Source organism: Aegilops tauschii, chromosome 3, assembly GCF_002575655.3.
Source record: "Aegilops tauschii subsp. strangulata cultivar AL8/78 chromosome 3, Aet v6.0, whole genome shotgun sequence".
Classification (NCBI taxonomy): domain Eukaryota; kingdom Viridiplantae; phylum Streptophyta; class Magnoliopsida; order Poales; family Poaceae; genus Aegilops; species Aegilops tauschii.
Genome location: NC_053037.3, coordinates 561714285 through 561741787, shown reverse-complemented (window position 1 = coordinate 561741787; position 27503 = coordinate 561714285). Strand labels below are relative to the sequence as shown.

The 27503-nt window shown below is 41.8% G+C and overlaps 1 protein-coding gene and 1 pseudogene across 1 annotated transcript; both read right to left on the bottom strand.

The window, feature by feature from the left end:
- Window positions 1-210: 210 nt before the first annotated feature.
- LOC109776119 (uncharacterized) lies at window positions 211-2748 on the bottom strand (annotated as a pseudogene).
- An 8798-nt stretch (window positions 2749-11546) lies between these two features.
- Window positions 11547-12890, bottom strand: LOC109776122 (uncharacterized). Its single transcript, XM_020334793.4, has 2 exons — window positions 12057-12890; window positions 11547-11947 (listed from the first exon to the last, which is right to left on the bottom strand). Exons 1-2 carry the CDS (start codon window positions 12744-12746, stop codon window positions 11921-11923), a joined length of 717 nt encoding a protein of 238 aa, XP_020190382.1. The 5' UTR covers window positions 12747-12890; the 3' UTR covers window positions 11547-11920.
- Between the last annotated feature and the right edge of the window lie 14613 nt (window positions 12891-27503).

The following is a 27503-nucleotide window of genomic DNA, read 5'->3' as shown; positions in this document are numbered from 1 at the left end:
GACTGGGGATCTATATACCGATCTACTAAGCTAACTTTTCCCACATTGGAGAAGGTGGATAGGTTCCTGATGTCTTCTTCTCGTGAAGATGTTTTTCCTCTATTACATCTGAAGAAGCTCGTCAAGGATATATCTGATCATAATCCTCTGATGATTAATAGTGGTCATTTACTGGATAAGACACCTTATTTTAGATTTCATATTTCCTTGTTAAAGAACGAAAAGATTCTTCCTATTGTCCATGAAATCTAGTATCAACATGTTAATAGTAATGATCCCATTGATACACTGAATATTAAGTTGAAAAGATTTTACAAAGTACTTTAAAAATTGGGGATCCAGTTTTATTTCGATACAATAAGAAAAAAACATGATCTCAAGATTATACCGCAAGATCTAGATACGTTGGTAGAGAGATTTTCCTCTTTAACTTGACTATTTTTTTTAAAAGAGCGAATATCCAGGTTAAGCTCAGTGATTTATATGTCGAGGAAATTTTTTTGGGTGCAAAGATCCCATGAATGTTGGTGTTACAAGGATTCATGGTGAGGCTCACGATCCTGTTTGCGCGGTACATGTAGTCGAGTGCCTTGTCCACCTCTCCGCCTCCTCCGCGGGCTGCATTACGAGGCTTGCTGCCGGTCTTGGCAGTGGCGCACGGGTCGCCGGAGACGTCGACCTTGGCGAGGCCCTCTGTAGGGGCGTCGACCGGGTCCAGATCGTCGTCCCTGTCGGGGGAGTGTTAGAAGGGAATATAGAGGGATTGTACCATGTTAGAAGGGAATAGCGAGGGATTGGTGAAATTGATGTTTATTGTTTGAGCCTCGTGGGCATATATATAGGAGTAGGTGATCTTCTTGAAGTACAAGACAAGCCATAATACTTCCTAGTCTATCCTATGTATCCAATCTAATCATGATACTCAACAGGGACGACGGTTTGTGAGGGATGGGGGCCCTGCCGGCGACGAGGCACTCAACGCAGCGCGGGAGGAGGTGCTCCTCGAGCAGCTTGACGGCCAGGAGGGCGGCCATGACGCGGTTGATGGCCAGGGCCTGGGTGGTGGGGTGGGCCGGGAATTGCTGCGCGAGCAACATTTCATGGAGCTGCTCGTTGTTCATGACCGCGAAAGCCATGTCGGGCAGGGAGAAGCTAACGCCCTTCTGACGAGCGAGGCAGATGCAGGTGGGGAGCGTGTGGGCGCCGTACTCCATGCCGATATAGTAGACCTTGAAGAGGTCCGTGGCGAGCATCCCGAGCCTGGTGTTGTGATCTTCAGTGGCGCGGCCGGCCTGGAGGCATTGCAGGTGGCGCTGGAGCTACAGGAGGCGGTCGCGCTGCACCTTCACGTTGTTGGCGGTCATCATGGCGTACTCAAGGAGGATGGATTCACTAGTAGAAAAAGGGGCTTTTGTCCCGGTTGGTAAGGCTCTCCCCTTTAGTCCCGGTTCTTATACCAACCGGGACTAAAAGAAATTTTATGATTTTTTTAAAAAAATTTGAATTTTTTTTATTTTTAAATTTCTGAATTATTTTAACCTCTAATCTCTAATCATCACCCCTCATCACTGCTCAATTTATCCTCTAATCTCTAATCACCCCTCATCATTCCAAATCATCTAACTTCCCGAACGGTCACCCATCCTCCCACTCCCCCAGCCTGAGCACGCTTAACTTCCGGGTTCTATTCTCCCTCGTTTCCAAGTCTGCACTTGTTGTTTTCCTGACAATAGTAAGATGTCAATCCTATTAACCCTCAGGAATTTTGCTTGAGCATGAAGTGACATATTTCACTATTTGAGTTTGAAACTATTGTTTTAAAAAACAATAATTATTTAGTAACACTAATATTTCTTGAATAATTAGTTTGACCACAGTTTGACCAGATTTGACCAAAATTCAAAATAACTGAAATAATTATTTAGTAACACTAATATTCTAGAATAATTAGTTTGACCATTGTTTGACCACAGTTTGACCAGATTTGACCAAAATTCAAAATAACTGAAATAATTATTTAGTAACACTAATATTCTAGAATAATTAGTTTGACCATTGTTTGACCACAGTTTGAAATTTTTTTGATTTTTTCCACTCTAGATCTTAAAAGCCCCGTAACTTTTTTTATGTTAGGTTGAGGATTTTGAAAATGTTTAACGGGGTTCCTCCTGTTAAATTCGGATGTAACTTTTCAAGTAGATGATTTTTCATATAAAAAACTTTTTCATCCGAGTTCGTATGCAAAAGTTATGCCCATTTTACAAATTCCAGAGAGATTTTGCAAATAAATTTGAAATTCATATTTGTTAATTTTCCCAACAACTAGACCACATATCACATGGGAAACTTATTTTATTTTATTTTTTTGACATTTCCATCATTTTCTTTTGTTTTTTGTAAAACTGAAAAGGCGGTCCAAGGGGGGGGGGGGTAGAGTTTGAAAATGGGACCTTTAGTACCGGTTCGTGCCATGAACCGGTACTAATGCCTCAAAGCCCATTAGTACCGGTTGGTGGCACCAACCGGGACTAATGGGCATCGCACCCTTTAGTCCCGGTTCGTGGCACCAACCGGGACTAAAGGCCCCAGGTGAACCGGGACTAATGCCTTAGCCGCACGAACCGGGACGAATGCTCACATTAGTCCCGGTTCGTGACTGAACCGGGACTAATGTGAATACTGCCCTGTGACCAAAGCCCTATTTTCTACTAGTAATTCCATGTCCTTCTTGCTCACCTCCCCCGCCATGGCCGCTACCTCCCTCTCTCTCTCGCTCTGAGGCCAGAGGGTAGTCTTCTTGGGAAGGAAGGAAGGAGAGCAGAGAAAGGTTGGAGCTTTGGAGGAGGTGAGCGATGGTCGGAGGTGAAATGAGGATGGAGGGGACACGTGTCACACGGCTATTGAAGAGAGGAGCCCTACTGCTGGCTGACTCTGCAGGATGAGCCCACCTTTGAGCCCTTTTGACAGGGGTCATGCTCATCCACCCACAAGCACAAGGGTAGCGTGCTGCCTCCGGGAGGCCGATGTTTGGTCTATGGGGACATCTACACCCTATATGGATTTTTTTAGTAATTTAACAAAAAGTCAAAAAAAATTGAAAATATTTTTAAAAAAATTGACCTTCCATTGTACTCGTGAGAAAAATTCCACAAAAAGAAAACCCCCGTTTGACTTCTTTTAAAAGACAATTTTTTGGTCAAAATAGTGTGAATAGTGACCTATAATAGCAAATATTTTTTTTCTATGTGAAGTCAACATTGGTTTTCTTCCATGAAAATTTATATACTAGTGCAAAAGTAAGTCAGGTTTATTCTAAAAATAGTTCTTACCTATTTTGACTTTTGGTTTAATTATTAAAAAAATCCCCATATAGGGTGCATCTACAACTAGGAACCAAAGTGTATTTCCCGCTCCCTCTGCTACCACTACAGGACAACCCTCACTCTGGTTTTTAAAATTTGAGAATGCTAGTCCATAGAGACATAGAGTGTTCATTTGAAAAGGTGTGTCTCCAAGCAAGGTGAAACGTTTTGTAACACTGCCTTGTACTCCCTCTAAACACTCTTATATTTCTTTACGGAGGGAGTAGAAAAAAAGTCTGTAACTGTAGAAAAAAACCTTCCGCAAAAGGCCTTCCAAAGAAAACGTAGCGCTGGCGAGTCTGGCGGCACGACTGGATAGAGCGAGCATGTCGGGCATTACCTTAACAAAATGGGAAACGTCTAATCAGTATTCTGATCAGAAGCATTCGTCAGACCGATATATTGCATTGCGATTTAGCAAAATAGTCGTCAGACCCATGGACTACAGCTGATTCGAAACTTCCACATTAAACTTCTAATGTACCCATTTGCATCTTTTTCCATGCTTCATGCATTGGGTGCTTCTATATTTACAATCAATATTTTGTCCGTACGAAGAAATGCTTCCGTTGATCAACATATGTCATCGGCTCAGTTTGTATGTCGGTAACAGAAAATATGCAGCACCATGTTGGTAGCTAGTTGGTTTGTTGTCCATTATCAATGACATATGCATCATACCAAGGTATGTAATGTCGAGTTCCTTAGTTTCATGCTTCCTATATCTTGTCCTGCTGTGTCTTAACGCATATTTCTATTGCTTGCATTAGTTAGCACTATTGTAACTTAAACATTGGCCTTCTGCTTCTTGGTTTTTCTGGCTAAGTTGCATACTTACATCCACGCTTCTAGCTTACTGTCCTGGTTGCTCCATTCTTCTGGGGTATTCTAGTTTGAACATTGCCCCCATGGTTCTAGTTTCATCACATAATCCAGTATATCGTGTGCATGCTTTGCATCATTCCTTTCTTGGCTACCTCATTTTCTCGTTGCCATTGTGTTGTTAACCAGTTAAGTTATTATCTCCCATTGTACTTATTTTCACCGATCTTATGTTATCAGTTGTTCTGACAATTCCCATATTATTATCTTTGCTAGCATACTACAATTTATATATATTTTCTAGTGCACCCGTGATAACGAAAGCAATTTATCCATTCCTCTGTTGGTGTTTTCCTAGCGGGTGTGATTCATTTGGTCTTGCTAGCTTGTCTTGCACATCCTCACCATCGTCGTCGAGGTGTCCTTTGTTGGTTCCGCTCTTCCTTGTGCCATCATCATCAAGGTGGACCACCAGTCAGGAAGAGTGTAAAAACCTCTTGAACCGTCTGTATGTGGAAGGATGCGCGACCATTCTTGGTGGGGTTTGTATCGTGCCGAGATGAATAAAAACCTAACCCTATGATACATTCATGTTGTTCGGAGGAACTTCTATGGAAGCAAATTTGGAATTCCTATGAAGAAAATTGTATTTTCAAGCAAGTTCTAATTTTTTATGTAATGTTCGATGGAAACAATTTTTTTACTTTGTTGGGAGCATGTCACCCATACACTCAAAACAATTCTCTGGCCGCATGAAACATATTTTGTCTACTCAAACAAAATATGTTGGACACAACTTCTAACTACAAGACCGAAATAGTCTCAAACAATTGTAACAAGACAAAAGCAATCTACAGTTATTGGGCAAACTCTAACCATATGAAAGCAATTTGATCGAAACAAATGATAAAATTCCAAAACAAAAGAGAAAAACAAACTAAAGTTTTGGAAGCAACGATTGTCACGATTGAAAACAGTGTAGGAAGCAAAAAAAATCCTAGCAGTTGAAAACTTCTTTTCGTACGAAGCAAAGAAAATAATAGGAAGCAACAATCTTGTTTCATACTCCCTCCATTTTCAGAATATAAGGTGCATTGCTTTTCCGTGCAAGTCAACCATTTGCATGCTTGATCAAGATTATAGAATGAATAAACAACATCTGCAATACCTAATAGATAAAATACGAAACTACTTTTCTTTATGGATCAAATGAAATAAATTTCGCATTGTGGATATTGATATTTTTTCTTTCTAAAAACCCGGTCAAACATGCACTCATTTGACCTTTGAAAAAACAAATACACCTTGTATAAAGAAACGAATGGAGTATGAAAAAAAAATTAGGAAGCGTTGGTCCTCATGATTGGACACAAACAAAATATCTTTAATTTACCATGCCTACATTTAAGGAAGAATTTGTTAGGAAATTAATTAATCACAATTAATGTAAAATCAAATCAAATACAATATCGTTTGGAAAGAGAAATCAAATAGCGTACCGTTCCTCAGTCCTGACCAGACCTGACCTGACGACGGCCGGTCAAAAGTTGTACTCCCGGCCTGCACGGGACACCTCATCCATCCATGGGTGGATCAAGCGCTAGCTGACAGAGGAGCAGGATGAATGGATGGCACCGTAGTCTGTAGCTCTCATGCTGCTGTGGGATGGATGGACGGCTTCCACAAAACATACTCCTAGCTAAGCGCATCTACTAGCCCCCTGATGATCCTGCATATAAACGTTCGCATTTTACTGGCAGATTGTGAAGAGCGGTACCGTGAAACTCGTTTGTTGTAAACTAGGCGTACATTTTACAGGCAGTATAGAGATGTGGTAAATTCACGTGGTAGTGATAATAAGGAGAGCCCGGCTTGGATTGACGATGCAGGCTAGGGATCCCACCCCCCTTCAATTGTCGAAAGCCTCGACCGATGGATACGCATTCCTTTTTTTAATATTTTTCTTCTGGTGATAAAAGGGGTTCGAAATGCAATTTTTTTTTGGAATTCTTGGACAGGTAAGTGAGACAAATGTCCATTTTTGGGAACAGCCAACCGACTGTAGTTCGTAGCAAGGCATATATTCCCTCTTGTTCCTAAATATAACACGTTCATGAATTGATTAAGCATACACAAATGGTAGCATAAAAGCAGATTAGCCTGGTCGAACTGAACCGAAAACATAAGTCTGCATAATGGACTAGCTTTTTTTTTTTTGAGGGATCATAATGGACTAACTAGCTAGAGATCATCACATGTTGACTGATAAGGAGAGCCCATCTTGGATCAACAATGCGAGGGATTCCTTCCCCTTGGGTCGCTTGTTGACAGCCCCCATCGATCAGCAATAGCAGAATAGAAAGAAATTCCCCTTTTTCGGAAGATGATTTCTTTGGTGATATAGAAAAGACAGTTTAAAAAATGCAAAGCTTCTTTATTTTTGAAATTGCAATTAAGTGAGATAAGTGTCTCGTTTTGGGAAGAGCCAACCGGTGGCGGCACCCTTTGGTCCGCAGAAACAAAACAAGAAAAACACAAAACAGCACTAGTTTGTTAGCATAGTACAGTAACAGTGCCACATTCTACAAGGAATATAAATGCTCAACCATTGCTATATACTCCCTCCGTTCGGAATTACTCGTCACAAAAATGGATGTATCTACAACTAAAATACATCTAGATACATTCATTTCTTGGACGAGTAATTCCGAACGGAGGGAGTATTTCAAGATATATATCCTCTTGTTCTTGTTCCTGCAGATATATTTGAAAATGAATGCAAATATTTTTCGCTCCTCACGTACATATATCCCAGATTACATCTTTTTTTGATAAAGGACATTTCATTCTATTCCAGATTACATACGTACGGAAGTAGTCCGAGATATTGTAGAACGAGAATGTAATCCTGTAAACTGTGCTGAGTAATGCAAGATCTTTTGTTTTGCAAAAAAAAAACATACGTATGGATGGATCTTCTCGCCAGTAGAGCGATTCAAAAGAATTAGTAGGCGCATGAGGGCACCAGAGATAATAACACGAGGCACTAGGTTACCAAACACATGCTGGATGAACCACTAGGGACAACACAGCAAGCACACTATGGCTGACCAATGCTTCCATTCCCTGTTACCAGCATGTAGCTTACTCCCTCCGTCTAGGTGTGTAAGTCATCTTACGTTGTGCACCGCGACCAAGGCGGAGAGGAAAACGAGAAAATTTAATGTCTTTTTGCTAATTAATAGCATTGCATGAAATGAACGAACCACTGCATGTCATGCTTGGTAGTCTCAAGTCATTGAAAGCATGCACGGTCCACATCTCTTATTGGTCGATATGTCACAAAACAAGAAACGAGGAGGGAGTTAATGTACCGTGCCTTAGTGTTTTGGGATTATTTGATTTTCGTAAGGTGACTTACACACCCTAGACGGAGGGAGTAGAAAATTACCAAACACATTTGAATAGTGTTACTCCATGCAGAAGAAAACATGATTAACAATCTGGGGATGCAAGCTAGCTAGCTAGGATCCCAACCGAAAAATGGCATCACAGAACATGATTATTCAATCACATGGTAGTAGTAGCACGTCGAAAATCCTGATTTTGTCATGCGATTCGATTCAATGGTAAACGAATAAGATGCGCTAAAGTATCATATTGATGAAGCTAAGATACATTGCCACCGGCACCGGCCGTCCACGACCTCATTAATTAAAGGCATATAGTAGTAGTAGCATAGCAGCAGATTAATCTGACGGACCCAACTGAACTGAACTGAAATCATAATTCTGCTGCATGATAAAGTAGACGACTGATAAGAGGAGCATGGCTTCCATCAGCAATTCAAGGGATCCCAGCCCCCTTCGGTCGACAGCCTCCATCAATCAGGTGAAGTAGTAAGCTACCTAATCTGTTGATGGATCAGGTGAAGTGGTGGGCTCGCTAATCTGCAGTGAGATGAACAAGATGCATCAATCGGCGGCCAGTCAGGTTGATGAGCTCGAAACAAGAGACAGGTTTGGACTGAAATACTAGGGGTAGACACAACCATGGTCAAGATGAGTCAAACGTTCTGGTGGGACCATCCTGCAGAGCCAGCCAGCAGTCAATAGCTAGTAGATAATTGGCGTCACTCCTGAGGTAGTTTTCCAAACTTGAAAATGCTGGTAGATAAATACTCCCTCTGTAAACTAATATAAGAACGTTTAGATCACTAAAGTAGGTATCTAAATACTCTTATATTAGTTTACGGAGGGAGTACTCCTAGCATAAAATTTGGTTACACACAATGTAGATTACTTGTGAACTATGAGGCGGTCTTGTGCGTTTCCATCTCGGCAAACGCCCATTCTAGTGCCTTTTTGGCGATTGTTGTGTTCAGAAAAGTCGGTTTGCTAGATCGATTCCATTGAGTGGCCAGATCGACTTCATTGAGTGGTGCTAGCTCAAAAAAGCGAGTTGCTAGATCGATTTTCGTTGAGTGATGGTGGTTTAGTTATCCGACACTAGGATATATCTTATTAGTAGCTCAGACCCATTACAAGTGAACAAGATAGGCCCTTGCAAGACCAAATGAAAATATGGCATGCCAACATATGAACCTGCTTTACGAATTTCAGACATAATCCTTTCTTAGCATGCCTGCTGAAGTAAAAGGAGCTAGTATCCATGTAAAGATATGCGATTTGATTCATCTAAAAACACATTAGGGAACGTAAACAAAAGACATATATTTGCAAACTTCGGATCTTAAACTAAATATTTAAAACAAACAACTAGTCATGCAGGAATCACTAGAGACCTTGTCTTTTTATCCCAATTTTTTTATTAATAATAAATGATAAACCAATTATTCCAAAACTGGTAAAGGTAACTTGAAATTTTGAAAAATAGGAAGGACGCTATGAGTGACAGCGTCCAAGCTGGCCGCTACTGCGAACCATGTCCAGGTCTGGACGCTAATGTTAGCGGCGTCCAGTGCATGATTGAACCAACCCAACCGAGGAACCCCTGAATCGGTTGTCCCCATCCTAATATGCTTGCGCGTCCAAAGAAATGTCGATTGGTGGATCATAATGGCAAGCGGCCGGTATCTCAGTCACTGTGATGATCGGCGTTGTTTGTTGTAACATCCCGACTGCAGCATCGCCATGCAAATTCGGAAGAGATGATGCAATTGGCTGGACCCTAAAAGCCAGCGAGATCCTCCACTCCCTTCAAGCGGTACGCTTGCATTGACTGTGTCAGATTCATAGAAGAGGGATATGCAAGTTAATTGTGTTGTTGATGTGGCTATTAGTACTGTAACTCTTATTCCTATACCTTATTCAAAGGGATCACTAAACGAACTGAAGGACCATGATAAGGGTTAGAGCATCTCTAGCCGATCCCTAAAACCTTCTAGGAAGTAAAAAAAATCGTTTTACTCCTCTAACCGGACCTAGCTGATCCCGTAAATCCCATACTGGAGTATATATTTTAGTCCTCGTCGAGCCGAGCGCCTAAACTTACTCAACCATTCGGTTGTGGAGTAAAAGCACACCACGCTCTTTGCCTCTCTCCCTTAATCCCTCGCCGCCCTCATCTCGCAGGCGACCCCTCCCCCCCCCCCCCCCCCCCGCCCCCGCACACACACACAACTCCCATGCCCACGCCCTTGCCACCATGGACAAATCCTGTGGATGCCCCGCCCCGCCGCCCATTGGCAGCGCGGATCCGCGCAGCCGCGAGCGCAGCGTCGACCCATCTGCCTTGTGCCGTCTTCGTGGCGCTTCCTCGAGCGCCACCCCATCAGCCTCCGCGGCAGGCTCTCCGGCTTCCCCGAGCTCCTCGCAACGCTGCCGCCTCAGAGGTCGTACATCGGTGTGCGGCAGCGGGCATGGGGACGCGGGTGGCCGAGAGCACAAACTGGCACACCTACGAGAAGCTTTGGCTCGGATCCTTCCACTCCGCCGAGCAAGACACCAAAGAATATGACATTTGGTCGGTCCGGCTGCACGACACTGACGGCCACCGGAACTTTGAGTTCGATGAGATGTCGTGGTTAGATGTCGTCAACCTGCGAGTGGTCTCCGCATAGGAGGCAAGGGAGCACAGGGAGGTGAGGGAAAGGCTGGCGGCGGAGGCCTTCGACGAGGCGTACATGGCGGAGCTCCGCCGCCTCTACCCAGAGCAAGTCAATGCAGAGCTAGAGATGCTCTTTGCTCTCTTCCTCCCCAATCTCTCCTCTTTAGTCTTTCCCCTCCTGTAATCAGACCTGATATTTGAGTGAATCGATACGAGAGAGCAGTAATCCCCTGTGCTTGATGGAGTAGTGGCTGGGTTTGTAACATCGGCCGAGGTTGCTTACCGCACAACAAGGAGGAGGAGCAATGATTGCCAGCGAATTAGGTTTTACAACTCATGCAACTCCATGTATCGACTCAGTTTAGTTTAATTGAAGCACTGACGGAAACACACAATTGGACGTTGTTGGCAATAGCGTCCAGACATGGGCATGGTTCTTAATGGCATCCAGGTCTGGACGCCGTTGTTTATGGCGTCCTTCCCATTTTTTAAAATTTCAAGTCTTCTTTACTAGTTTTGAAATTACCGAATTATTAATTATTAATTATAAAAAATCGGCTTTTTATCGCCAAGAACTTTCATAGATTCGTATCGAGCAAGTAGGGATAAGATTACATACAAAAATAACTAAAATGAGGCAGAAAATTACCAGACATGCTAGAGAAGGGACAACTAACACACTATGCCTCATGAATTATCCCATATAATCAACTAGCATGTACTCCCTACCAAAACGACTTATATTTAGGAACGGATGGAGTAGGATGCAGTCCATAAGCTGTTGGGGACTATCGATCATCAGTTCATCATTTCAGCAGAAAAAAAATCAACCAGAAGAGAATCGCTGTTACGCCTTTCAGGCCAATATTCACAAACAGGGTATCATGCACATATCGTTATGCAAGATTGCTACCAATCCTAGAATTAGAACATGATCAAACATAGCACGCCCAAAATCGCAAATTTGACATCCATTGTGTGCAGCAATTCGATTCAATCGGTTGTCCCACTAATAAGATGCAGATCAACATTACACTAGATAGTAGGAGCCGTTCAGAGATTAAGTAAGCACAGATACTAGCAGCAGCTAGGAAATTACTAATCTGACGGAAATGAATTTAAATCATAAGTCTGCATAACGAACTAGTTAAATTTAGCTTTGATGATCAACAATGCGTGCGGTCCATGAGGTGCTTGCTGACCACAAATCCACCATCACAGCTAGAACAATATACAAACCGGGGAATGCACGCGTTAATATCAATTGCCATCCTAGGATCGATACAAATAACATCACAGAACATGATTAAAATTATAGCAGCATGTCCAAAATCCCAAATTTGACATCAGATTCGATTGTCCCACAGATAAGATGCATATTACACTACTACTACATTACACCTAACTGATGAAGTGATCCAGAAAGATATCCACGGCCGTTCAGGAATTAAGTAAACACAGATAGTAGCATAGCAGCAGATTAATCTGACCAAACTGAACTAAACTGAAATCGTAAGTCTGAATAATGAAGTAGCTAGAGATCATGATAGATAAAAAAAAAGACTGATTGGTAGGAGGAGCATGGCTTGGATCAACAATTGGAGGGTTCCCACCCCCTTCAATCCATTGTCAACAGCCTCGATCGATCAGCTGAAGTAGTGAGCTGGCTAATATGATGATGGGTAGGGCCCGTCCTGCAACAACACGAATTGGACAGTCAGATTGTTGGATGAATTGGACAGGACACTCAGATTGATGGATGAATTGGACAGCAGAGGAAGATTCGTTGGGCTTTGGACAGACCTCTGAGATGTAGGTGACCTTGTCGGTGAACTCGGCGAGGCTGGCGAGCTCCTTGGGGTCGAGGAAGCGGGAGAGGACGGCGACGGCGAGGTCGACGTGCTTCACGGCGAGGCTCAGGATGGTGCACCCGCGGTCCAGGAAGTCGAGGGCCTTGTCCAGGTCGATGGCCGTCTTGGGCTTGCCGTCCGGCGAGGCGGTGCCGTGCTTGCCGCCGGGGTGCGGGGGGCGGGAGCCGACGAGGTGCTCGATGCAGCGCGGGATGTGGTACTCCTCGGGCAGCTTGACGGCGAAGAGCGCGGCCTCGACGCGGGCCAAGGCCTCGGGCTGGGTGGTGGGGCGGGCCGGGAGGCGCTGCGCGAGCAGCGCGTCGTGGAGCTGCTCGTCGGGCATGACGGCGAAGGAGGGGTTCATGGCGAAGCGGCCGCCGTTCTTGACGGCCAGCTCGAGGCAGGTGCTGAGCATGCGGGCGCCGGCCTCCATGCCGATGTAGTAGACCTTGAAGAGGTCCGTGGCGAGCTCCCGGAGCTTGGCGTCGTCGGCGTCCGCGGGGGCGGGGGTGGCGGCCCGCAGGCGCTGCAGGCGGCGCTGGAGCTGCAGGAGGCGGTCGCGCTGCGGGCGCAGGTTCTTGGCGGCCATCATGGCCTGCATGAGGACGCTCCCGACCTCCTTCTTGCTCACCTCTCCCGCCATGGCCGCCGCCTCCTGATCTCTCTCTCTCTCTCTCTCTCTCGGATCGCAGTTGTGGGATGGGAGGAAGGACAGGAGAAAAGTTTGGAGTTTTGATTTTTGAACAATGGCGGAGGGAATGGAGGAGGGAATCGGGATGGGGCAACGGACGCGAATCTTTCTGGCTTTGCAGGCGATGAGGCTCTGCCAGGTGGGCCCACTCGAACGGCCTCTTTGACTCCTTTTGGCCGCCGTCACCAAGGGTCGCGTGCTACCTCAGCTACCACTACAGGACAACTACCATCACTGTAGTGATTTTTGAAATTTCAAAACCCTAAGAAAAAAAAATGTGCTTGCTGGCAACACGGTGGATTTTTGTTGTAAATTTGTATCATAGGAACGCGGGGATTTGCATCTACTAGCATCTACTAGGTGCAAAGGGAAGGCCGTCGAGTTGGGCAGCACAGCGATAATCGAGCGAGCACGAACATTGCCATCCTAGTTGTCCGAGTGGTAGGTGGCTCGTTAGCGCTCTTGGAGGAGGTTGCATTGCCGCCGTAAGTTCCTCCAAATCAGCATGGCCTGCATGAGCACGCTCCCTACCTTCTCCTTACTCACCTCTCCTGCCATGGCTGCCACTCCACTTGTTGACTCTATGAGCTGACTTCAAGAGGTGAGGGGAGAGGAGAGGTTGGAGCTTTGAAGAAAGGTGAGCTAGGAGTGAAGGACATATCCAAACCGAAAGTGTTGTTTTCATCCCAAGCTCATATACATTTTCAAACCGAAAGTGTTGTTTTGATACCGATCTCATATGAGCTCGGGTGAATACTAAAAAAGAATCCGGTGAAGAAACTTTGGAAACTATGAAAACGTTTATTAATGTTTGGCACAAAAAATCAAATTGGGGTCCGTGCGGAGCTTGCTGCACAAAGGGTGCTCACCACCGCAGATCTCTATCGCGTGGCGCGCCGATGCACCAGATCCTTGGAGGCCGACGTTGTCTTGGGATCTAACCGCTTCCATCACATGGAGCCGGGCCTTCACGGGATCGCCGTCCCTCCGAATGGGCTTGAGCACGTCTAGTTGGCTTTACGGGCCGGGCCCGTCGCTTTGATCCGTCCATTTTGCATCATGCTTTTATATCGATATTTATTGCATTATGGGCCATTATTACACGTTATGTCACTATACTTATGCCTTTTCTCTCTTATTTTACAAGGTTTACATGAAGAGGGAGAATGCTGACAGCTGGAATTCTGGGCTGGAAAAGGAGCAAATATTAGAGACCTATTCTGTATAGCTCGAAAAGTCTTGAAACTTCACGGAGGCAGTTTTTGGAATTAATAAAAAATACTGGTGAAAGAATCAACCAGAGGAGGGCCACCCACCATCCACGAGGGTGGGACCGCGCCCTACCCCCTTGGGCGCGCCCCCCTGTCTCGTGGGCCACCTGGCAGGCCTTCGATGCCCATCTTCTGCTATATTAAGTCTTTCGTCCTAGAAAAAATAAGAAGGAAGCTTTCGGGACGAAGCGCCGCGGTCTCGAGGCAGAACCTTGGCGGGACCAATCTAGGGCTCCGGCGGAGCTGTTCTGCCGGGGAAACAACCCTCCGTGAGGGGGAAATCATCACCATCGTCATCACCATCGATCCTCTCAGCGGGAGGGGGTCAATCTCCATCAACATCTTCACCAGCACCATCTCATCTCAAACCCTAGTTCATCTCTTGTATCCGATCTTTTTCTCAAAGCCTCAGATTGGTACATGTGGGTTGCTAGTAGTGTTGATTACTTCTTGTAATTGATGCTAGTTGGTTTATTTGGTGGAAGATCATATGTTCAGATCCTTTATGCATATTAATACCCCTCTGATTATGAGCATGAATATGATTTGTGATTAGTTACGTTTGTTCTTGAGGACATGGGAGAAGTCTTGCTATAAGTAGTCATGTGAATTTGGTATTCGTTCGATATTTTGATGAGATGTATGTTGTCTTTCCTCTAGTGGTGTTATGTGAACGTCGACTACATGACACTTCACCATTATTTGGGCCTAGGAGACGACATTGGGAAGTAATAAGTAGATGATGGGTTGCTAGAGTGACAGAAGCTTAAACCCTAGTTTATGCGTTGCTTCGTAAGGGGCTGATTTGGATCCATATGTTTCATGCTATGGTTAGGTTTACCTTAATACTTTTTTTGTAGTTGCAAATGCTTGCAATAGGGGTTAATCATAAGTGGGATGCTTATCCAAGGAAGGGCAGTACCCAAGCACCGGTCCACCCACATATCAAATTATCAAAGTAACGAATGCAAATCATATGACCGTGATGAAAACTAGCTTGACGATAATTCCCATGTGTCCTCGGGAGCGTTTTCCTTTATATAAGAATTTGTCCAGGCTTGTCCTTTTCTACAAAAAGGATTGGGCCACCTTGCTGCACTTTATTTACTCTTGTTACTTGTTACCCGTTACAAATCACATTATCACAAAACTATCTGTTACCGATAATTTCAGTGCTTGCAGAGAATACCTTACTGAAAACCGCTTGTCATTTCGTTCTGCTCCTCGTTGGGTTCGACACTCTTACTTATCGAAAGGACTACAATAGATCCCCTATACTTGTGGGTCATCAAGACTCTTTTCTGGCGCCGCTGCCGGAGAGTGAAGCGCCTTTGGTAAGTGGAAATTGGTAAGGAAAAATTTATATAGTGTGCTGAAATTTACTGTCACTTGTTACTATGGAAAGTAATCCTTTGAGGGGCTTGTTCGGGGTATCTTCACCCCGACCAGTAGAGCAAAGAGTTGCTCCTCAACCTACTGAACCTACTGAACCTACTGAAAATGTTTACTTTGAAATCCCTTCGGGTATGATAGAGAAACTGCTAGCTAACCCTTTTACAGGTGATGGAACATTACATCCCGATTTGCACCTAATCTATGTGGATGAAGTTTCTGGATTATTTAAGCTTGCAGGTATGCCCGAGGATGTTATCAAGAAGAAGGTCTTCCCTTTATCTTTGAAGGGAAAGGCATGACATGGTTTAGGCTATGTGATGATATGGGATCATGGAACTACAACCGATTGAAATTGGAATTTCATCAGAAGTTTTATCCTATGCATCTTGTTCATCGTGATCGTAATTATATATATATAATTTTTGGCCTCACGAAGGAGAAAGCATCGCTCAAGCTTGGGGAGGCTTAAGTCAATGTTATATTCATGCCCCAATCATGAGCTCTCAAGAGAAATTATTATTCAAAAATTTTATGCTCGGCTTTCTCTCAATAATCGCTCCATGCTCGATACTTCTTGTACTGGTTCTTTTATGATGAAGAATATTGAATTCAAATGAGATTTATTGGAAAGAATTAAATGCAACTCTGAAGATTGGGATCTCGACGAAGGTAAGGAGTCAGGTATAACACCTAAGTTTGCTTGTGTTAAATCTTTTATGGATACCGATGTTTTCCGTGAATTTAGCACTAAATATGGACTTGACTCTGAGATAGTAGCTTCTTTCTGTGAATCCTTTGCTACTCATGTTGATCTCCCTAAGGAGAAGTGGTTTAAATATAATCCTCCCATTGAAGTAAAAGTAGTTGCACCTATTAAAGTTGAAGAAAAGACTATCACTTATAATGTTGATCCTATTATTCCTACTGGTTATATTGGGAAACCACCTTTCCCTACTAGAATAAATATCATGCTAAAGCCTCAATTGTGGTTCGTAAGAGTAATACTAGAACACCTACACCCCCTGAGCAAATTAAAGTTGAACCTAGTATTGCTATGGTTAAAGATCTCTTGGCCGATAATATTGATGGGCATGTTATTTACTTCTGTGATGAAGCTGCTAGACTTGCTAGACCCGATACTAAAAATAAACATAGATCTGTTGTAGGCATGCCTGTTATTTTTGTTAAAATAGGAGATCATTGTTATCATGGCTTGTGCGATATGGGGGCTAGTGCAAGTGCAATACCTCATTCCTTATACAAAGAAATTATGCATGATATTGCACCTGCTGAGATAGAAGAAATTGATGTTACAATTAAGCTTGCCAATAGAGACACTATTTCACCAGTTGGGATTGTTAGAGATGTTGAAGTCTTGTGTGGGAAAGTTAAATATCCTGCTGATTTTCTTGTTGTTGGTTCCCCACAAGATGACTTCTGTCCTATTATATTTGGTAGACCCTTCTTGAATACTGTTAATGCTAAGATAGATTGCAAAAAGGATGTTGTTACTATTGGATTGGGGGATATGTCTCATGAGTTTAATTTTGCTAAATTTCGTAGACAACCCCATGATAAAGAATTGCCTAGTAAAGATGAAATTATTGGTCTTGCTCTATTGCCATGCCTCCTAATGATCCTTTAGAACAGTATTTGCTAGACCATAAAAATGATATGTTTATGAATGAAAGAAGGGAAATAGATGAAGTATTCTTTAAACAGGGACCTATTTTGAAACACAACTTGCCTGTTGAAATCCTAGGGGATCCTCCTCCACCCAAGGGCGATCCTGTGTTTGAGTTTAAACCATTGCCTGATACTCTTAAATATGCTTATCTTGATGAGAAAAAGATATATCCTGTTATTATTAGTGCTAACCTTTGAGAGCAAGAAGAAGAGAAATTATTGAAAACTTTGAAGAAGCACCATGCTGCTATTGGATATACTCTTGATGATCTTAAGGGCATTAGTCCCACTCTATGCCAGCACAAAATAAAATTGGAGAAAGACGCTAAACCGGTTGTCGATCACCAACGACGGTTAAATCCTAAGATGAAAGAAGTGGTAAGAAAAGAAATACTAAAGCTTTTGGAGGCAGGTATAATTTATCCTGTTGCTGATAGTCAGTGGGTAAGTCCTGTCCATTGTGTCCCTAAGAAGGGAGGTATTACTGTTGTTCCTAATGATAAAGATGAATTGATCCCACAAAGAATTGGTACAGGTTATAGAATGGTGATTGATTTCCACAAATTAAATAAAGCTACTAAAAAGGATCATTACCCTTTACCTTTTATTGATCAAATGCTAGAAAGATTATCCAAACATACACATTTTTGCTTTCTAGATGGTTATTCTGGTTTCTCTCAAATACCTGTGTCAAAAGAGGATCAGGAAAAAACCACTTTTACTTGCCCTTTCGGCACCTTTGCTTATAGACGTATGCCTTTTGGTTTATGCAATGCACCTGCTAGCTTTCAAAGATGCATGATGGCTATATTCTCTGATTTTTGCGAAAAGATTGTTGAGGTTTTCATGGATGATTTCTCCGTATATGGAACTTCTTTTGATGATTGCTTAAGCAACCTTGATCGAGTTTTGCAGAGATGTGAAGAAACTAATCTTGTCTTGAATTGGGAGAAGTGCCACTTTATGGTTAATGAAGGTATTGTCTTGGGGCATACAATTTCTGAAAGAGGTATTGAAGTTGATAAAGCTAAAGTTGATGCTATTGAAAAGATGCCGTGTCCTAAGGACATCAAAGGTATAAGAAGTTTCCTTGGTCATGCCGGTTTTTATAGGAGGTTCATTAAAGACTTATAAAAAATTTCTAGGCCTCTGACTAATCTCTTACAAAAAGATATTCCTTTTGTCTTCGATGATGATTGTGTAGAAGCATTTGAAATACTTAAGAAAGCTTTGATTTCTGCACCCATTGTTTAGCCACCTGATTGGAATTTACCCTTTGAAATTATGTGTGATGCTAGTGATTATGCTGTAGGTGCTGTTCTAGAACAAAGAGTTGATAAGAAATTAAATGTTATTCAATATGCTAGTAAAACTCTAGACAGTGCCCAGAGAAATTATGCTACTACTGAAAAAGAATTTTTAGCAGTTGTATTTGCTTGTGATAAGTTCAGACCTTATATTGTTGATTCTAAAGTAACTGTTCACACTGATCATGCTGCTATTAAATATCTTATGGAAAAGAAAGATGCTAAACCTAGACTTATTAGATGGGTTCTCTTGCTACAAGAATTTGATTTGCATATTATTGATAGAAAGGGAGCTGAGAACCCCGTTGCAGACAACTTAGCTAGGTTAGAGAATGTTCTTGATGACCCACTGCCTATTGATGATAGCTTTCCTGATGAACAATTAGCTGTCATAAATGCTTCTCGTACTGCTCCGTGGTATGCTGATTATGCTAATTACATTGTTGCTAAATTTATACCACCTAGTTTCACATACCAGCAAAAGAAAAAGTTTTTCTATGATTTAAGACATTACTTCTGGGATGACCCACACCTTTATAAAGGAGCAGATGGTGTTATTAGACGTTGTGTACCTGAGCATGAACAGGAACAGATCCTACGCAAGTGTCACTCCGAGGCTTATGGAGGACACCACGCTGGAGATAGAACTACGCATAAGGTATTGCAATCTGGTTTTTATTGGCCTACTCTCTTCTAAGATGCCCGTAAGTTTGTCTTGTCTTGTGATGAATGTCAAAGAATTGGTAATATTAGTAGACGTCAAGAAATGCCTAGGAATTATTCACTTGTTATTGAACCATTTGATGTTTGGGGCTTTGATTATATAGGACTGTTTCCTTCCTCTAATGGGTATACACATATTTTAGTTACTGTTGATTGCGTTACTAAGTGGGTAGAAGCTATTCCAACTAGTAGTGCTGATCATAACACCTCTATTAAGATGCTTAAAGAAGTTATTTTTCCGAGGTTTGGAGTCCCTAGATACTTAATGACTGATGGTGGTTCACATTTTATTCATGGTGCTTTTCGTAAAATGCTTGCTAAGTATGACGTTAATCATAGAATTGCATCTCCTTATCATCCACACTCTAGTGGTCAAGTAGAACTGAGTAATAGAGAGATTAAATTAATTTTGCAAAAGACTGTTAATAGATCTAGAAAGAATTGGTCCAAGAAACTTGATGATGCATTATGGGCCTATAGAACTGCATATAAAAATCCTATGGGTATGTCTCCGTATAAAATGGTTTATGGAAAAGCGTGTCACTTACCTCTCGAACTAGAACATAAGGCATATTGGGCCATTAAAGAGCTCAATTATGATTTCAAACTTGCCGGTGAGAAGAGGCTATTTGACATTAGCTCACTTGATGAATGGAGAACCCAAGCTTATGAGAATGCCAAACTGTTTAAAGAAAAAGTTAAAACATGGCATGACAAAAGGATACAAAAGCGTGAGTTTAATGTAGGTGATTATGTGTTGCTATTCAACTCTCGTTTAAGACTTTTTGCAGGAAAATTTCTCTCTAAATGGTAAGGTCCTTACGTTATCGAGGAGTTCTATCGTTCCGGTGCCATAAAAATCAACAACTTCGAAGGCACAAATCCAAAGGTGGTGAACGGTCAAAGAATCAAACTTTATATCTCAGGTAATCCCATAAATGTTGAAACTATTGTCATTGACACTGTGACCCCGGAGGAGTACATAAGGGACACTTTTCAGAACGTTTCAGACTCCGAAAAGGAATAGGTATGTGGTACGGTAAGTAAACCGACTCCAAAACAGTTCTAATGGCAGTTTTTCTCCATCTTGGAATATTTAAGAAAATAGGAAAATAAGAAGTAGTCCGGGAAGGACACGAGGCGTCCACGAGGGTGGAGGGCGCGCCCTACCCCCTGGGCGCGCCCCTGCCTCGTGGGCACCTCGTGTGCTCTCCGGACTCCGTTCTCTTGCCCGATACTACTTTTGGTCGGTAAAAAATCATTATATAATCTCCCGAAGGTTTTGACCCTCGTATCACGCAAATATCTCCTGTTTTTGTTTTGAGCTGTTTTCTGACAGATGTATATCATCATGATGTCCCCAAGTGCCCCCAAGGACAAGTGCTTCGAGAAGGTCATCAACCCCTACCTCGCGGAAGTGTTGCAACATCCTCAAACCATTGAGATGCGTGAGGGGTTGCTGCACATCCAGGATGTTGAGGGACCAAGGAGGACTGGAAGCGTGGAGACAAGGCTTGAAGCAATGGAGCAACAAGTTTTCAAGTGCCAGGAGATGGTGGAGCGTGGACTTGACGCCAATCACATAATGATCACGGAGTTCACCAACAACCACAAGCTGGATGGCAAGAACATTGGGGAGGCCATCTTCAAGCTTCACGAAAAAATTGAGCGCCTCCAAGCCCAGATCTATGACCTGCAAAACCAAAACTGTGAGTATGAATATAGATTCAAGAGGATGAGTTTGGCTGCAGATTTGAGGATCCCGGAGACTCGATCATCCTTCTACGATGGTGAGCCTATGCCTTGGAAGATGGACGACAAGCCTACATCATCAACAACTCCACCATCACCACCCCCGAGGAAAGAGATATAATCACATGGGTATGGGCACTCCCCTTGGCAACTGCCAAGCTTGGGGAGGTGCCACGGTATCGTATCACCACAACACTCCTATCTTTACCGTTGTTCTTAGTTTGATCCTTTTGGTAATATCTTGGTCTAGTAGAATAAAGTTTTAGTACGTATGATCTAGTTTTGAGCTTTGCTTTATGATCCTTCTATGTAATCGAGTCCGTGAGCTATATATAATAAAGATTAGTTTTGAGTCAAGGGCTTGATTATCTTGCTGTGATCTCGAGGGAATAAAAATAAAAGGAAAATAAAGAATAAAAAGAAATAATGAGATCATATTGATCTTATGGAGAGTAACGACTTCACATATAAAGAGTATGATGAGTAAAAGTTGTTGAGAGTTGACAAACATAGTTTTGGTCATTGTTGCAATTAATAGGAAGTAATAAAGAAACAGAGGTTCTCACATATAAATATACTATCTTTGACATCTTTTATGATTGTGAGCACTCATTAAAATATGACATGCTAAAGAGTTGATGTTGGACAAGGAAGACAATGTAATGGGTTATGTTTTCTTATATCCGAAATAAAGTATATTATCATGGATCATCCAACCTGTTGAGCTTGCCTTCCCCCTCATGCTAGCCAAATTCTTTGCACCAAGTAGAGATACTACTTGTGCTTCCAAATATCCTTAAACCCAGTTTTGCCATGAGAGTCCACCATATCTACCTATGGATTGAGTAAGATCCTTCAAGTAAGTTGTCATTGTTGCATGCAATAAAAATTGCTCTCTAAATATGTATGATTTATTAGTGTGGAGAAAATAAGCTTTATACGATCTTGTGATGGGGAAGAAATAAAAGCGACGGACTGCATAATAAAGGTCCATATCACAAGTGGCAATATAGAGTGATGCTCTTTCGCATTAAGATTTTGTGCATCCAACCATAAAAGCACATGACAACCTCTGCTTCCCTCTGCGAAGGGCCTATCTTTTATTTCCGTCTTATGCCTTATGCAAGAGTCATGGTGATCTTCACCTTTCCTTTTTACATTTTATCCTTTGGCAAGCACATTGTGTTGGAAAGATCCTGATATATATATATATATATATATATATATATATATATATATATATATATATATATATATATATATATATATATCCAATTGGATGTAAGTTATCATGAACTATTATTGTTGACATTACCCTTGAGGTAAAATGTTGGGAGGCAACACTATAAGCCCCTATCTATCTGTGTCCGATTAAAACTCCATACCCATAAGTATTGCGTGAGTGTCAGCAATTGTGAAAGACTAAATGATAGTTGAGTATGTGGACTTGCTGAAAAGCTCTTATATTGACTATTTCCGATGTTATGATAAATTGCTAGTTTGCTAGTTTTCAATGAAGTTTCTGTTCTAAGAATGATCATGATGCCCTCATGTCCATATTTTATTTTATCGACACCTCTATCTCTAAACATGTGGACATATTTTTCGTTATCGGCTTCCGCTTGAGGACAAGCGAGGTCTAAGCTTGGGGGAGTTGATACGTCCATTTTGCATCATGCTTTTATATTGATATTTATTGCATTATGGGCCGTTATTACACGTTATGTCACAATACTTATGTATTTTCTCTCTTATTTTACAAGGTTAACATGAAGAGGGAGAATGCCGGCAGCTAGAATTCTGGGCTGGAAAAGGAGCAAATATTAGAGACCTATTCCGCACAGCTCCAAAAGTCCTGAAACTTCATGGAGACAGTTTTTGGAATTAATAAAAAATACTGGTGAAAGAATCAACCAAAGGGGGGCCACCCACCATCCACGAGGGTGGGGGGCGCGCCCTATCCCCCTGGGCGCGCCCCCTGTCACGTGGGCCACCTGGCAGACCTCCGATGCCCATCTTCTGCTATATGAAGTCTTTCGTCCTAGAAATAATAAGAAGGAAGCTTTCAGGACGAAGCGCCACGGTCTCGAGGTGGAACCTTGGCGGAACCAATCTAGGGCTCCGGCGGAGTTGTTCTGCCGGGGAAACATCCCTCGGGGAGGGGGAAATCATGACCATTGTCATCACCATCGATCCTCTCGGCGGGAGGGGGTCAATCTCCATCAACATCTTCACCAGCACCATCTCATCTCAAAACCTAGTTCATCTCTTGTATCTGATCTTTGTCTCAAAGCCTTAGGTTGGTACCTGTGGGTTGCTAGTAGTGTTGATTACTCCTTGTAGTTGATGCTAGTTGGTTTATTTGGTGGAAGATCATACGTTCACATCCTTTATGCATATTAATACCCCTCTGATTATGAACATGAATATGATTTGTGAGTAGTTACGTTTGTTCCTGAGGACGTGGGAGAAGTCTTGCTATAAGTAGTCATGTGAATTTGGTATTCGTTCGATATTTTGATGAGATGTATGTTGTCTTTCCTCTAGTGGTGTTATGTGAACGTCGACTACATGACACTTCACCATTATTTGGGCCTAGGGGAAGGCATTGGGAAGTAATAAGTAGATGATGGGTTGCTAGAGTGACAGAAGCTTAAACCCTAGCTTATGCGTTGCTTCGTAAGGGGCTGATTTGGATCCATATGTTTCATGCTATGGTTAGGTTTACCTTAGTACTTCTTTTGTAGTTGCGGATGCTTACAATAGGGCTTAATCATAAGTGGGATGCTTGTCCAAGGAAGGGCAGTACCCAACCACTGGTCCACCCACATATCAAATTATCAAAGTAACGAACGCGAATCATATGAGCGTGATGAAAACTAGCTTGACGATAATTCTCATGTGTCCTCGGGAGCGTTTTCCTTAATATAAGAATTTGTCCAGGCTTGTCCTTTGCTACAAAAAGGATTGGGCCACCTTGCTGCACTTTATTTACTCTTGTTACTTGTTACCCGTTACTAATTACCTTATCACAAAACTATCTGTTACCGATAATTTCAGTGCTTGCAGAGAATACCTTACTAAAAACCGCTTGTCATTTCCTTCTGATCCTCGTTGGGTTCGACACTCTTACTTATCGAAAGGACTATCATAGATCCCCTATACTTGTGGGTCATCACGCTTCCGGCAGCCCCGCTCGTGCCGAGTCGGTGGATGCGCCGATCACCCCGGTGGAGCCAGTTGTCCGGGAATGCGGGGCATCACCCTAGGGTTATGCATTGGCAATGCCCTTAGGACTAAGGTGCGGTAAGAAGAAAAGCCTGTGATATCGAATCAGCATTCCACGAGAATGAGGACTGAAGTGAGTTTCTCACAGAAGTACAAACTACATAATATATTTAACTATGATGATCTGAATCACCCTCATTTTTTAAACTACAAACTGACTGAAGTGTGGCACATGTAGGAAGCATACTGTTACTGATGCATCCTCCCAAACAACCTGACCAACACATGTAGGATGCAGTTCATCTTGACTTTCTCGGTGACTATGGGTCGATCTTTCCGATTCACAACCATACCAGATAACCGGTAACGCAATACAGAGAAAGTTACTATCCTACGATCGAAGCAAATGCCATCCCAGAAAATAGTTGAGCACATTGTATGTATAATAGCATGCCCAAATTCCCAATTTTGACAGATAAGACACAGATACCACGTTACACTACATCACCCCCTACGTGTAAGTGATGATGAAGCTAATTAAGATAGCCACGCTTCTCCTGAACACAGATATAGTATCAGTTGAATAATCTGACCGAACTGAATTGGTACCAAACATATGTTGGATGCATCATCAAACATACTAGAATACAGTTACTCCATGCTGAAGAATACATGATGGACAAACTGGGGATGCAAACTAGGATACATGATTAATAAAACACATAGAAGTAGCACGTCCAAAATCCCATTTGATTTGATCGTCCACGAAGATGTACGACATTGCACTACTACATTGTTTACCCCTAATTGTAATTGATGATGAAGCTAAGATAGATTGCCACCGGCCGTCCTGGAATTAATTAGAGCAGGTAAATCTGATCAAACTGTGCAGGTAAATCTTTCAACAAAAGGAAGTGTCTTAAAATAGAATAACACTTTTGAATTATAGTTAAAAATGTTATTTCAAACAAAAATGTGAAGGATGACTAACATGAATATATTATGTGGCAGCGTTATATGCATAGACTAATGCAAAAATAATTGTAATTTAGTATAAGTTAAATGCATGACTCACTTAGGTGGCAAATTTTGTATGGCTTAGTGGGAGAGAAGACTTAAATGCATTGCTTAGTGGGACATTGAGGTGGACACTTTGCATGCTGAGAGGATTGAGACCAACTTCTTAAGAATGTAAGATTTCTCTCAACATGCATAAGAGATACTGCCTAATATTTATTATATATAATCAAATAAAAAATTTACACATATTGTTAATCTTTAGTCTCATATATTCAAATTCAAGAAACCAAATCTCATCAAAATAACACATCACAACCAATTCCCGCATGTTCCCGCTGCAATGCGCGGGGTGTCATGTAGTTAACAAAGAGGGTTGGACAATCATCCATGATCCGTCCAGACAGTACCAAGTAGGCCCAACATCACTAGCTTCCCCATGAAGCCAAACCTGACCACCGAACGGAGAAGCCACAATACCAAAACACGAACCATTATCGTCCACTCCACCGAACGACACCATCAAAGACGCCCGTGTTCACATCCAGTCTTCTCTGTATAGTAGTGCAGCTTCCAACTCTAAGCTATGTATGGTAGTCATTTCACTTTCAAATTCCTGAGCCCAGGTACCTAAACGAAACATAGACATACATAGGGAACCAGATCTAACCCCAACCGAAGCTCCACATGCCCTCCACCGACCCCGATCCGCATCGCTGAAACGAGGACAAGACTCGAAGAATTTATTAAATGTCGTCAGTGACGCCATCACCTTGCCACTGCAGGCCCGACCGTTAGACTAAGCCCTAGCTAGGGCTAGAACGACGCAAACTCCACAACTAATTTTCAAGCCAGGGTTCCCCCCACGGCCCACCTCGTTGGCACCGGAAGGCACCCCGAGGCGAGGCGGGCGGCGATTGGATGTCCATGAAACCCAAACTTTAAGCAAACAAGATAAGACACAGATCACCCTTGCACTAGGTGCTGCATTGCTGCTGATTAATGAAGCTAATAAAAATAAATCCATGACCGTCCATGAAGTGATTAAGGAAACACATATGCATGGTAGCATATTGATTTATTTGCATTTCTCTTTTTATTTGCATTTTGATTTTAAATATTTAACAACCCAGAAATTCCTAATAATAATAGTTCTAAAATCTTTAAAAATAAGAATAATGTAACTACTTAAAATAGAAAATAAAAAATGTAAATATTCAAAAGATAAAATACACAATAGTCTTAGATATATGAAGCAATTGAAAAATTGAAATCTATGTGAATATTTATGAAATATATTTGTAAAAGTGTGAGACAATGAAATCTTAAAGAAATAAATGAAATTGGTGTAAAATCTTTGGGATTTTTTTGGAACTAATTGAATTGTGGCTAAAATAATTGAATGTGAGTTTTATGACACATGTTTGAAGCTCGTTTGAAACACTCAACTAATTTGGAAAAATGTTTCTGAACTAGATTAAAATGTGATGGAAATAATTGGATTTAAAAATATCTTGTCAAATGTTTTGAGGATTTTATTGGAAGGTGACTAAAATAACTGAAATTTGTGTGAAATCTCTATAAATATTCCTCAATGTGACATAAATAACAGAAATTCATCAGATTATTTAGGAAATAGTTATGTAAAATATTTCCAAAATTGATTTAAATAAAACTAAAATAATATTAATTATTTAATTATAATGATATTTAAATGCATTGAAATGATTGAACAAATTCGAAATTTAAAAATCACAAATCTTTTTTTGGAAACATATCATGTGTAACGACAAAGCTATTGGTACCGATATCAAAATGATTCTAAATTTTATCAAAAAATATATTTAAATAAAGAAATATGAACTAGTCAAAATGCATGCAAAGATGACATAGCTCCCAAGTTCTTGTTGCAATGAATGCAAATATGTAATTGTATAAGAAATCAGTCTTTTAGTTCAGAAGTTTTCAATAATCTAAATTGCCACAAAGAAACACTCCCTTCATCCCAAAATAAGTGTCTCAGTTTTGTACTAAATTTAGTAGTACAAAGTTGTGCTAATGTTGAGACACTTATTTTGGGACGGAGGGACTAAAATGCATGCCTTTTGTATGGGGGAGAGAATCTCCAAAGTTATGCGTGCAACCATACTTTCTCCTGCACACTTTTCTGAAAGAAAATTGACTGAGTGCATGCAAAGGCCCACATTGTACTTAGTATTCCTAATTTCAAAGGTCACATTGAAAAAAAAAAGCTTAAAAGGCAATATAGAACTCGATGCAGTAATCAACCATAGATTGTGCTCCGCCATACGGCGTTGCCTTTAAGAAAA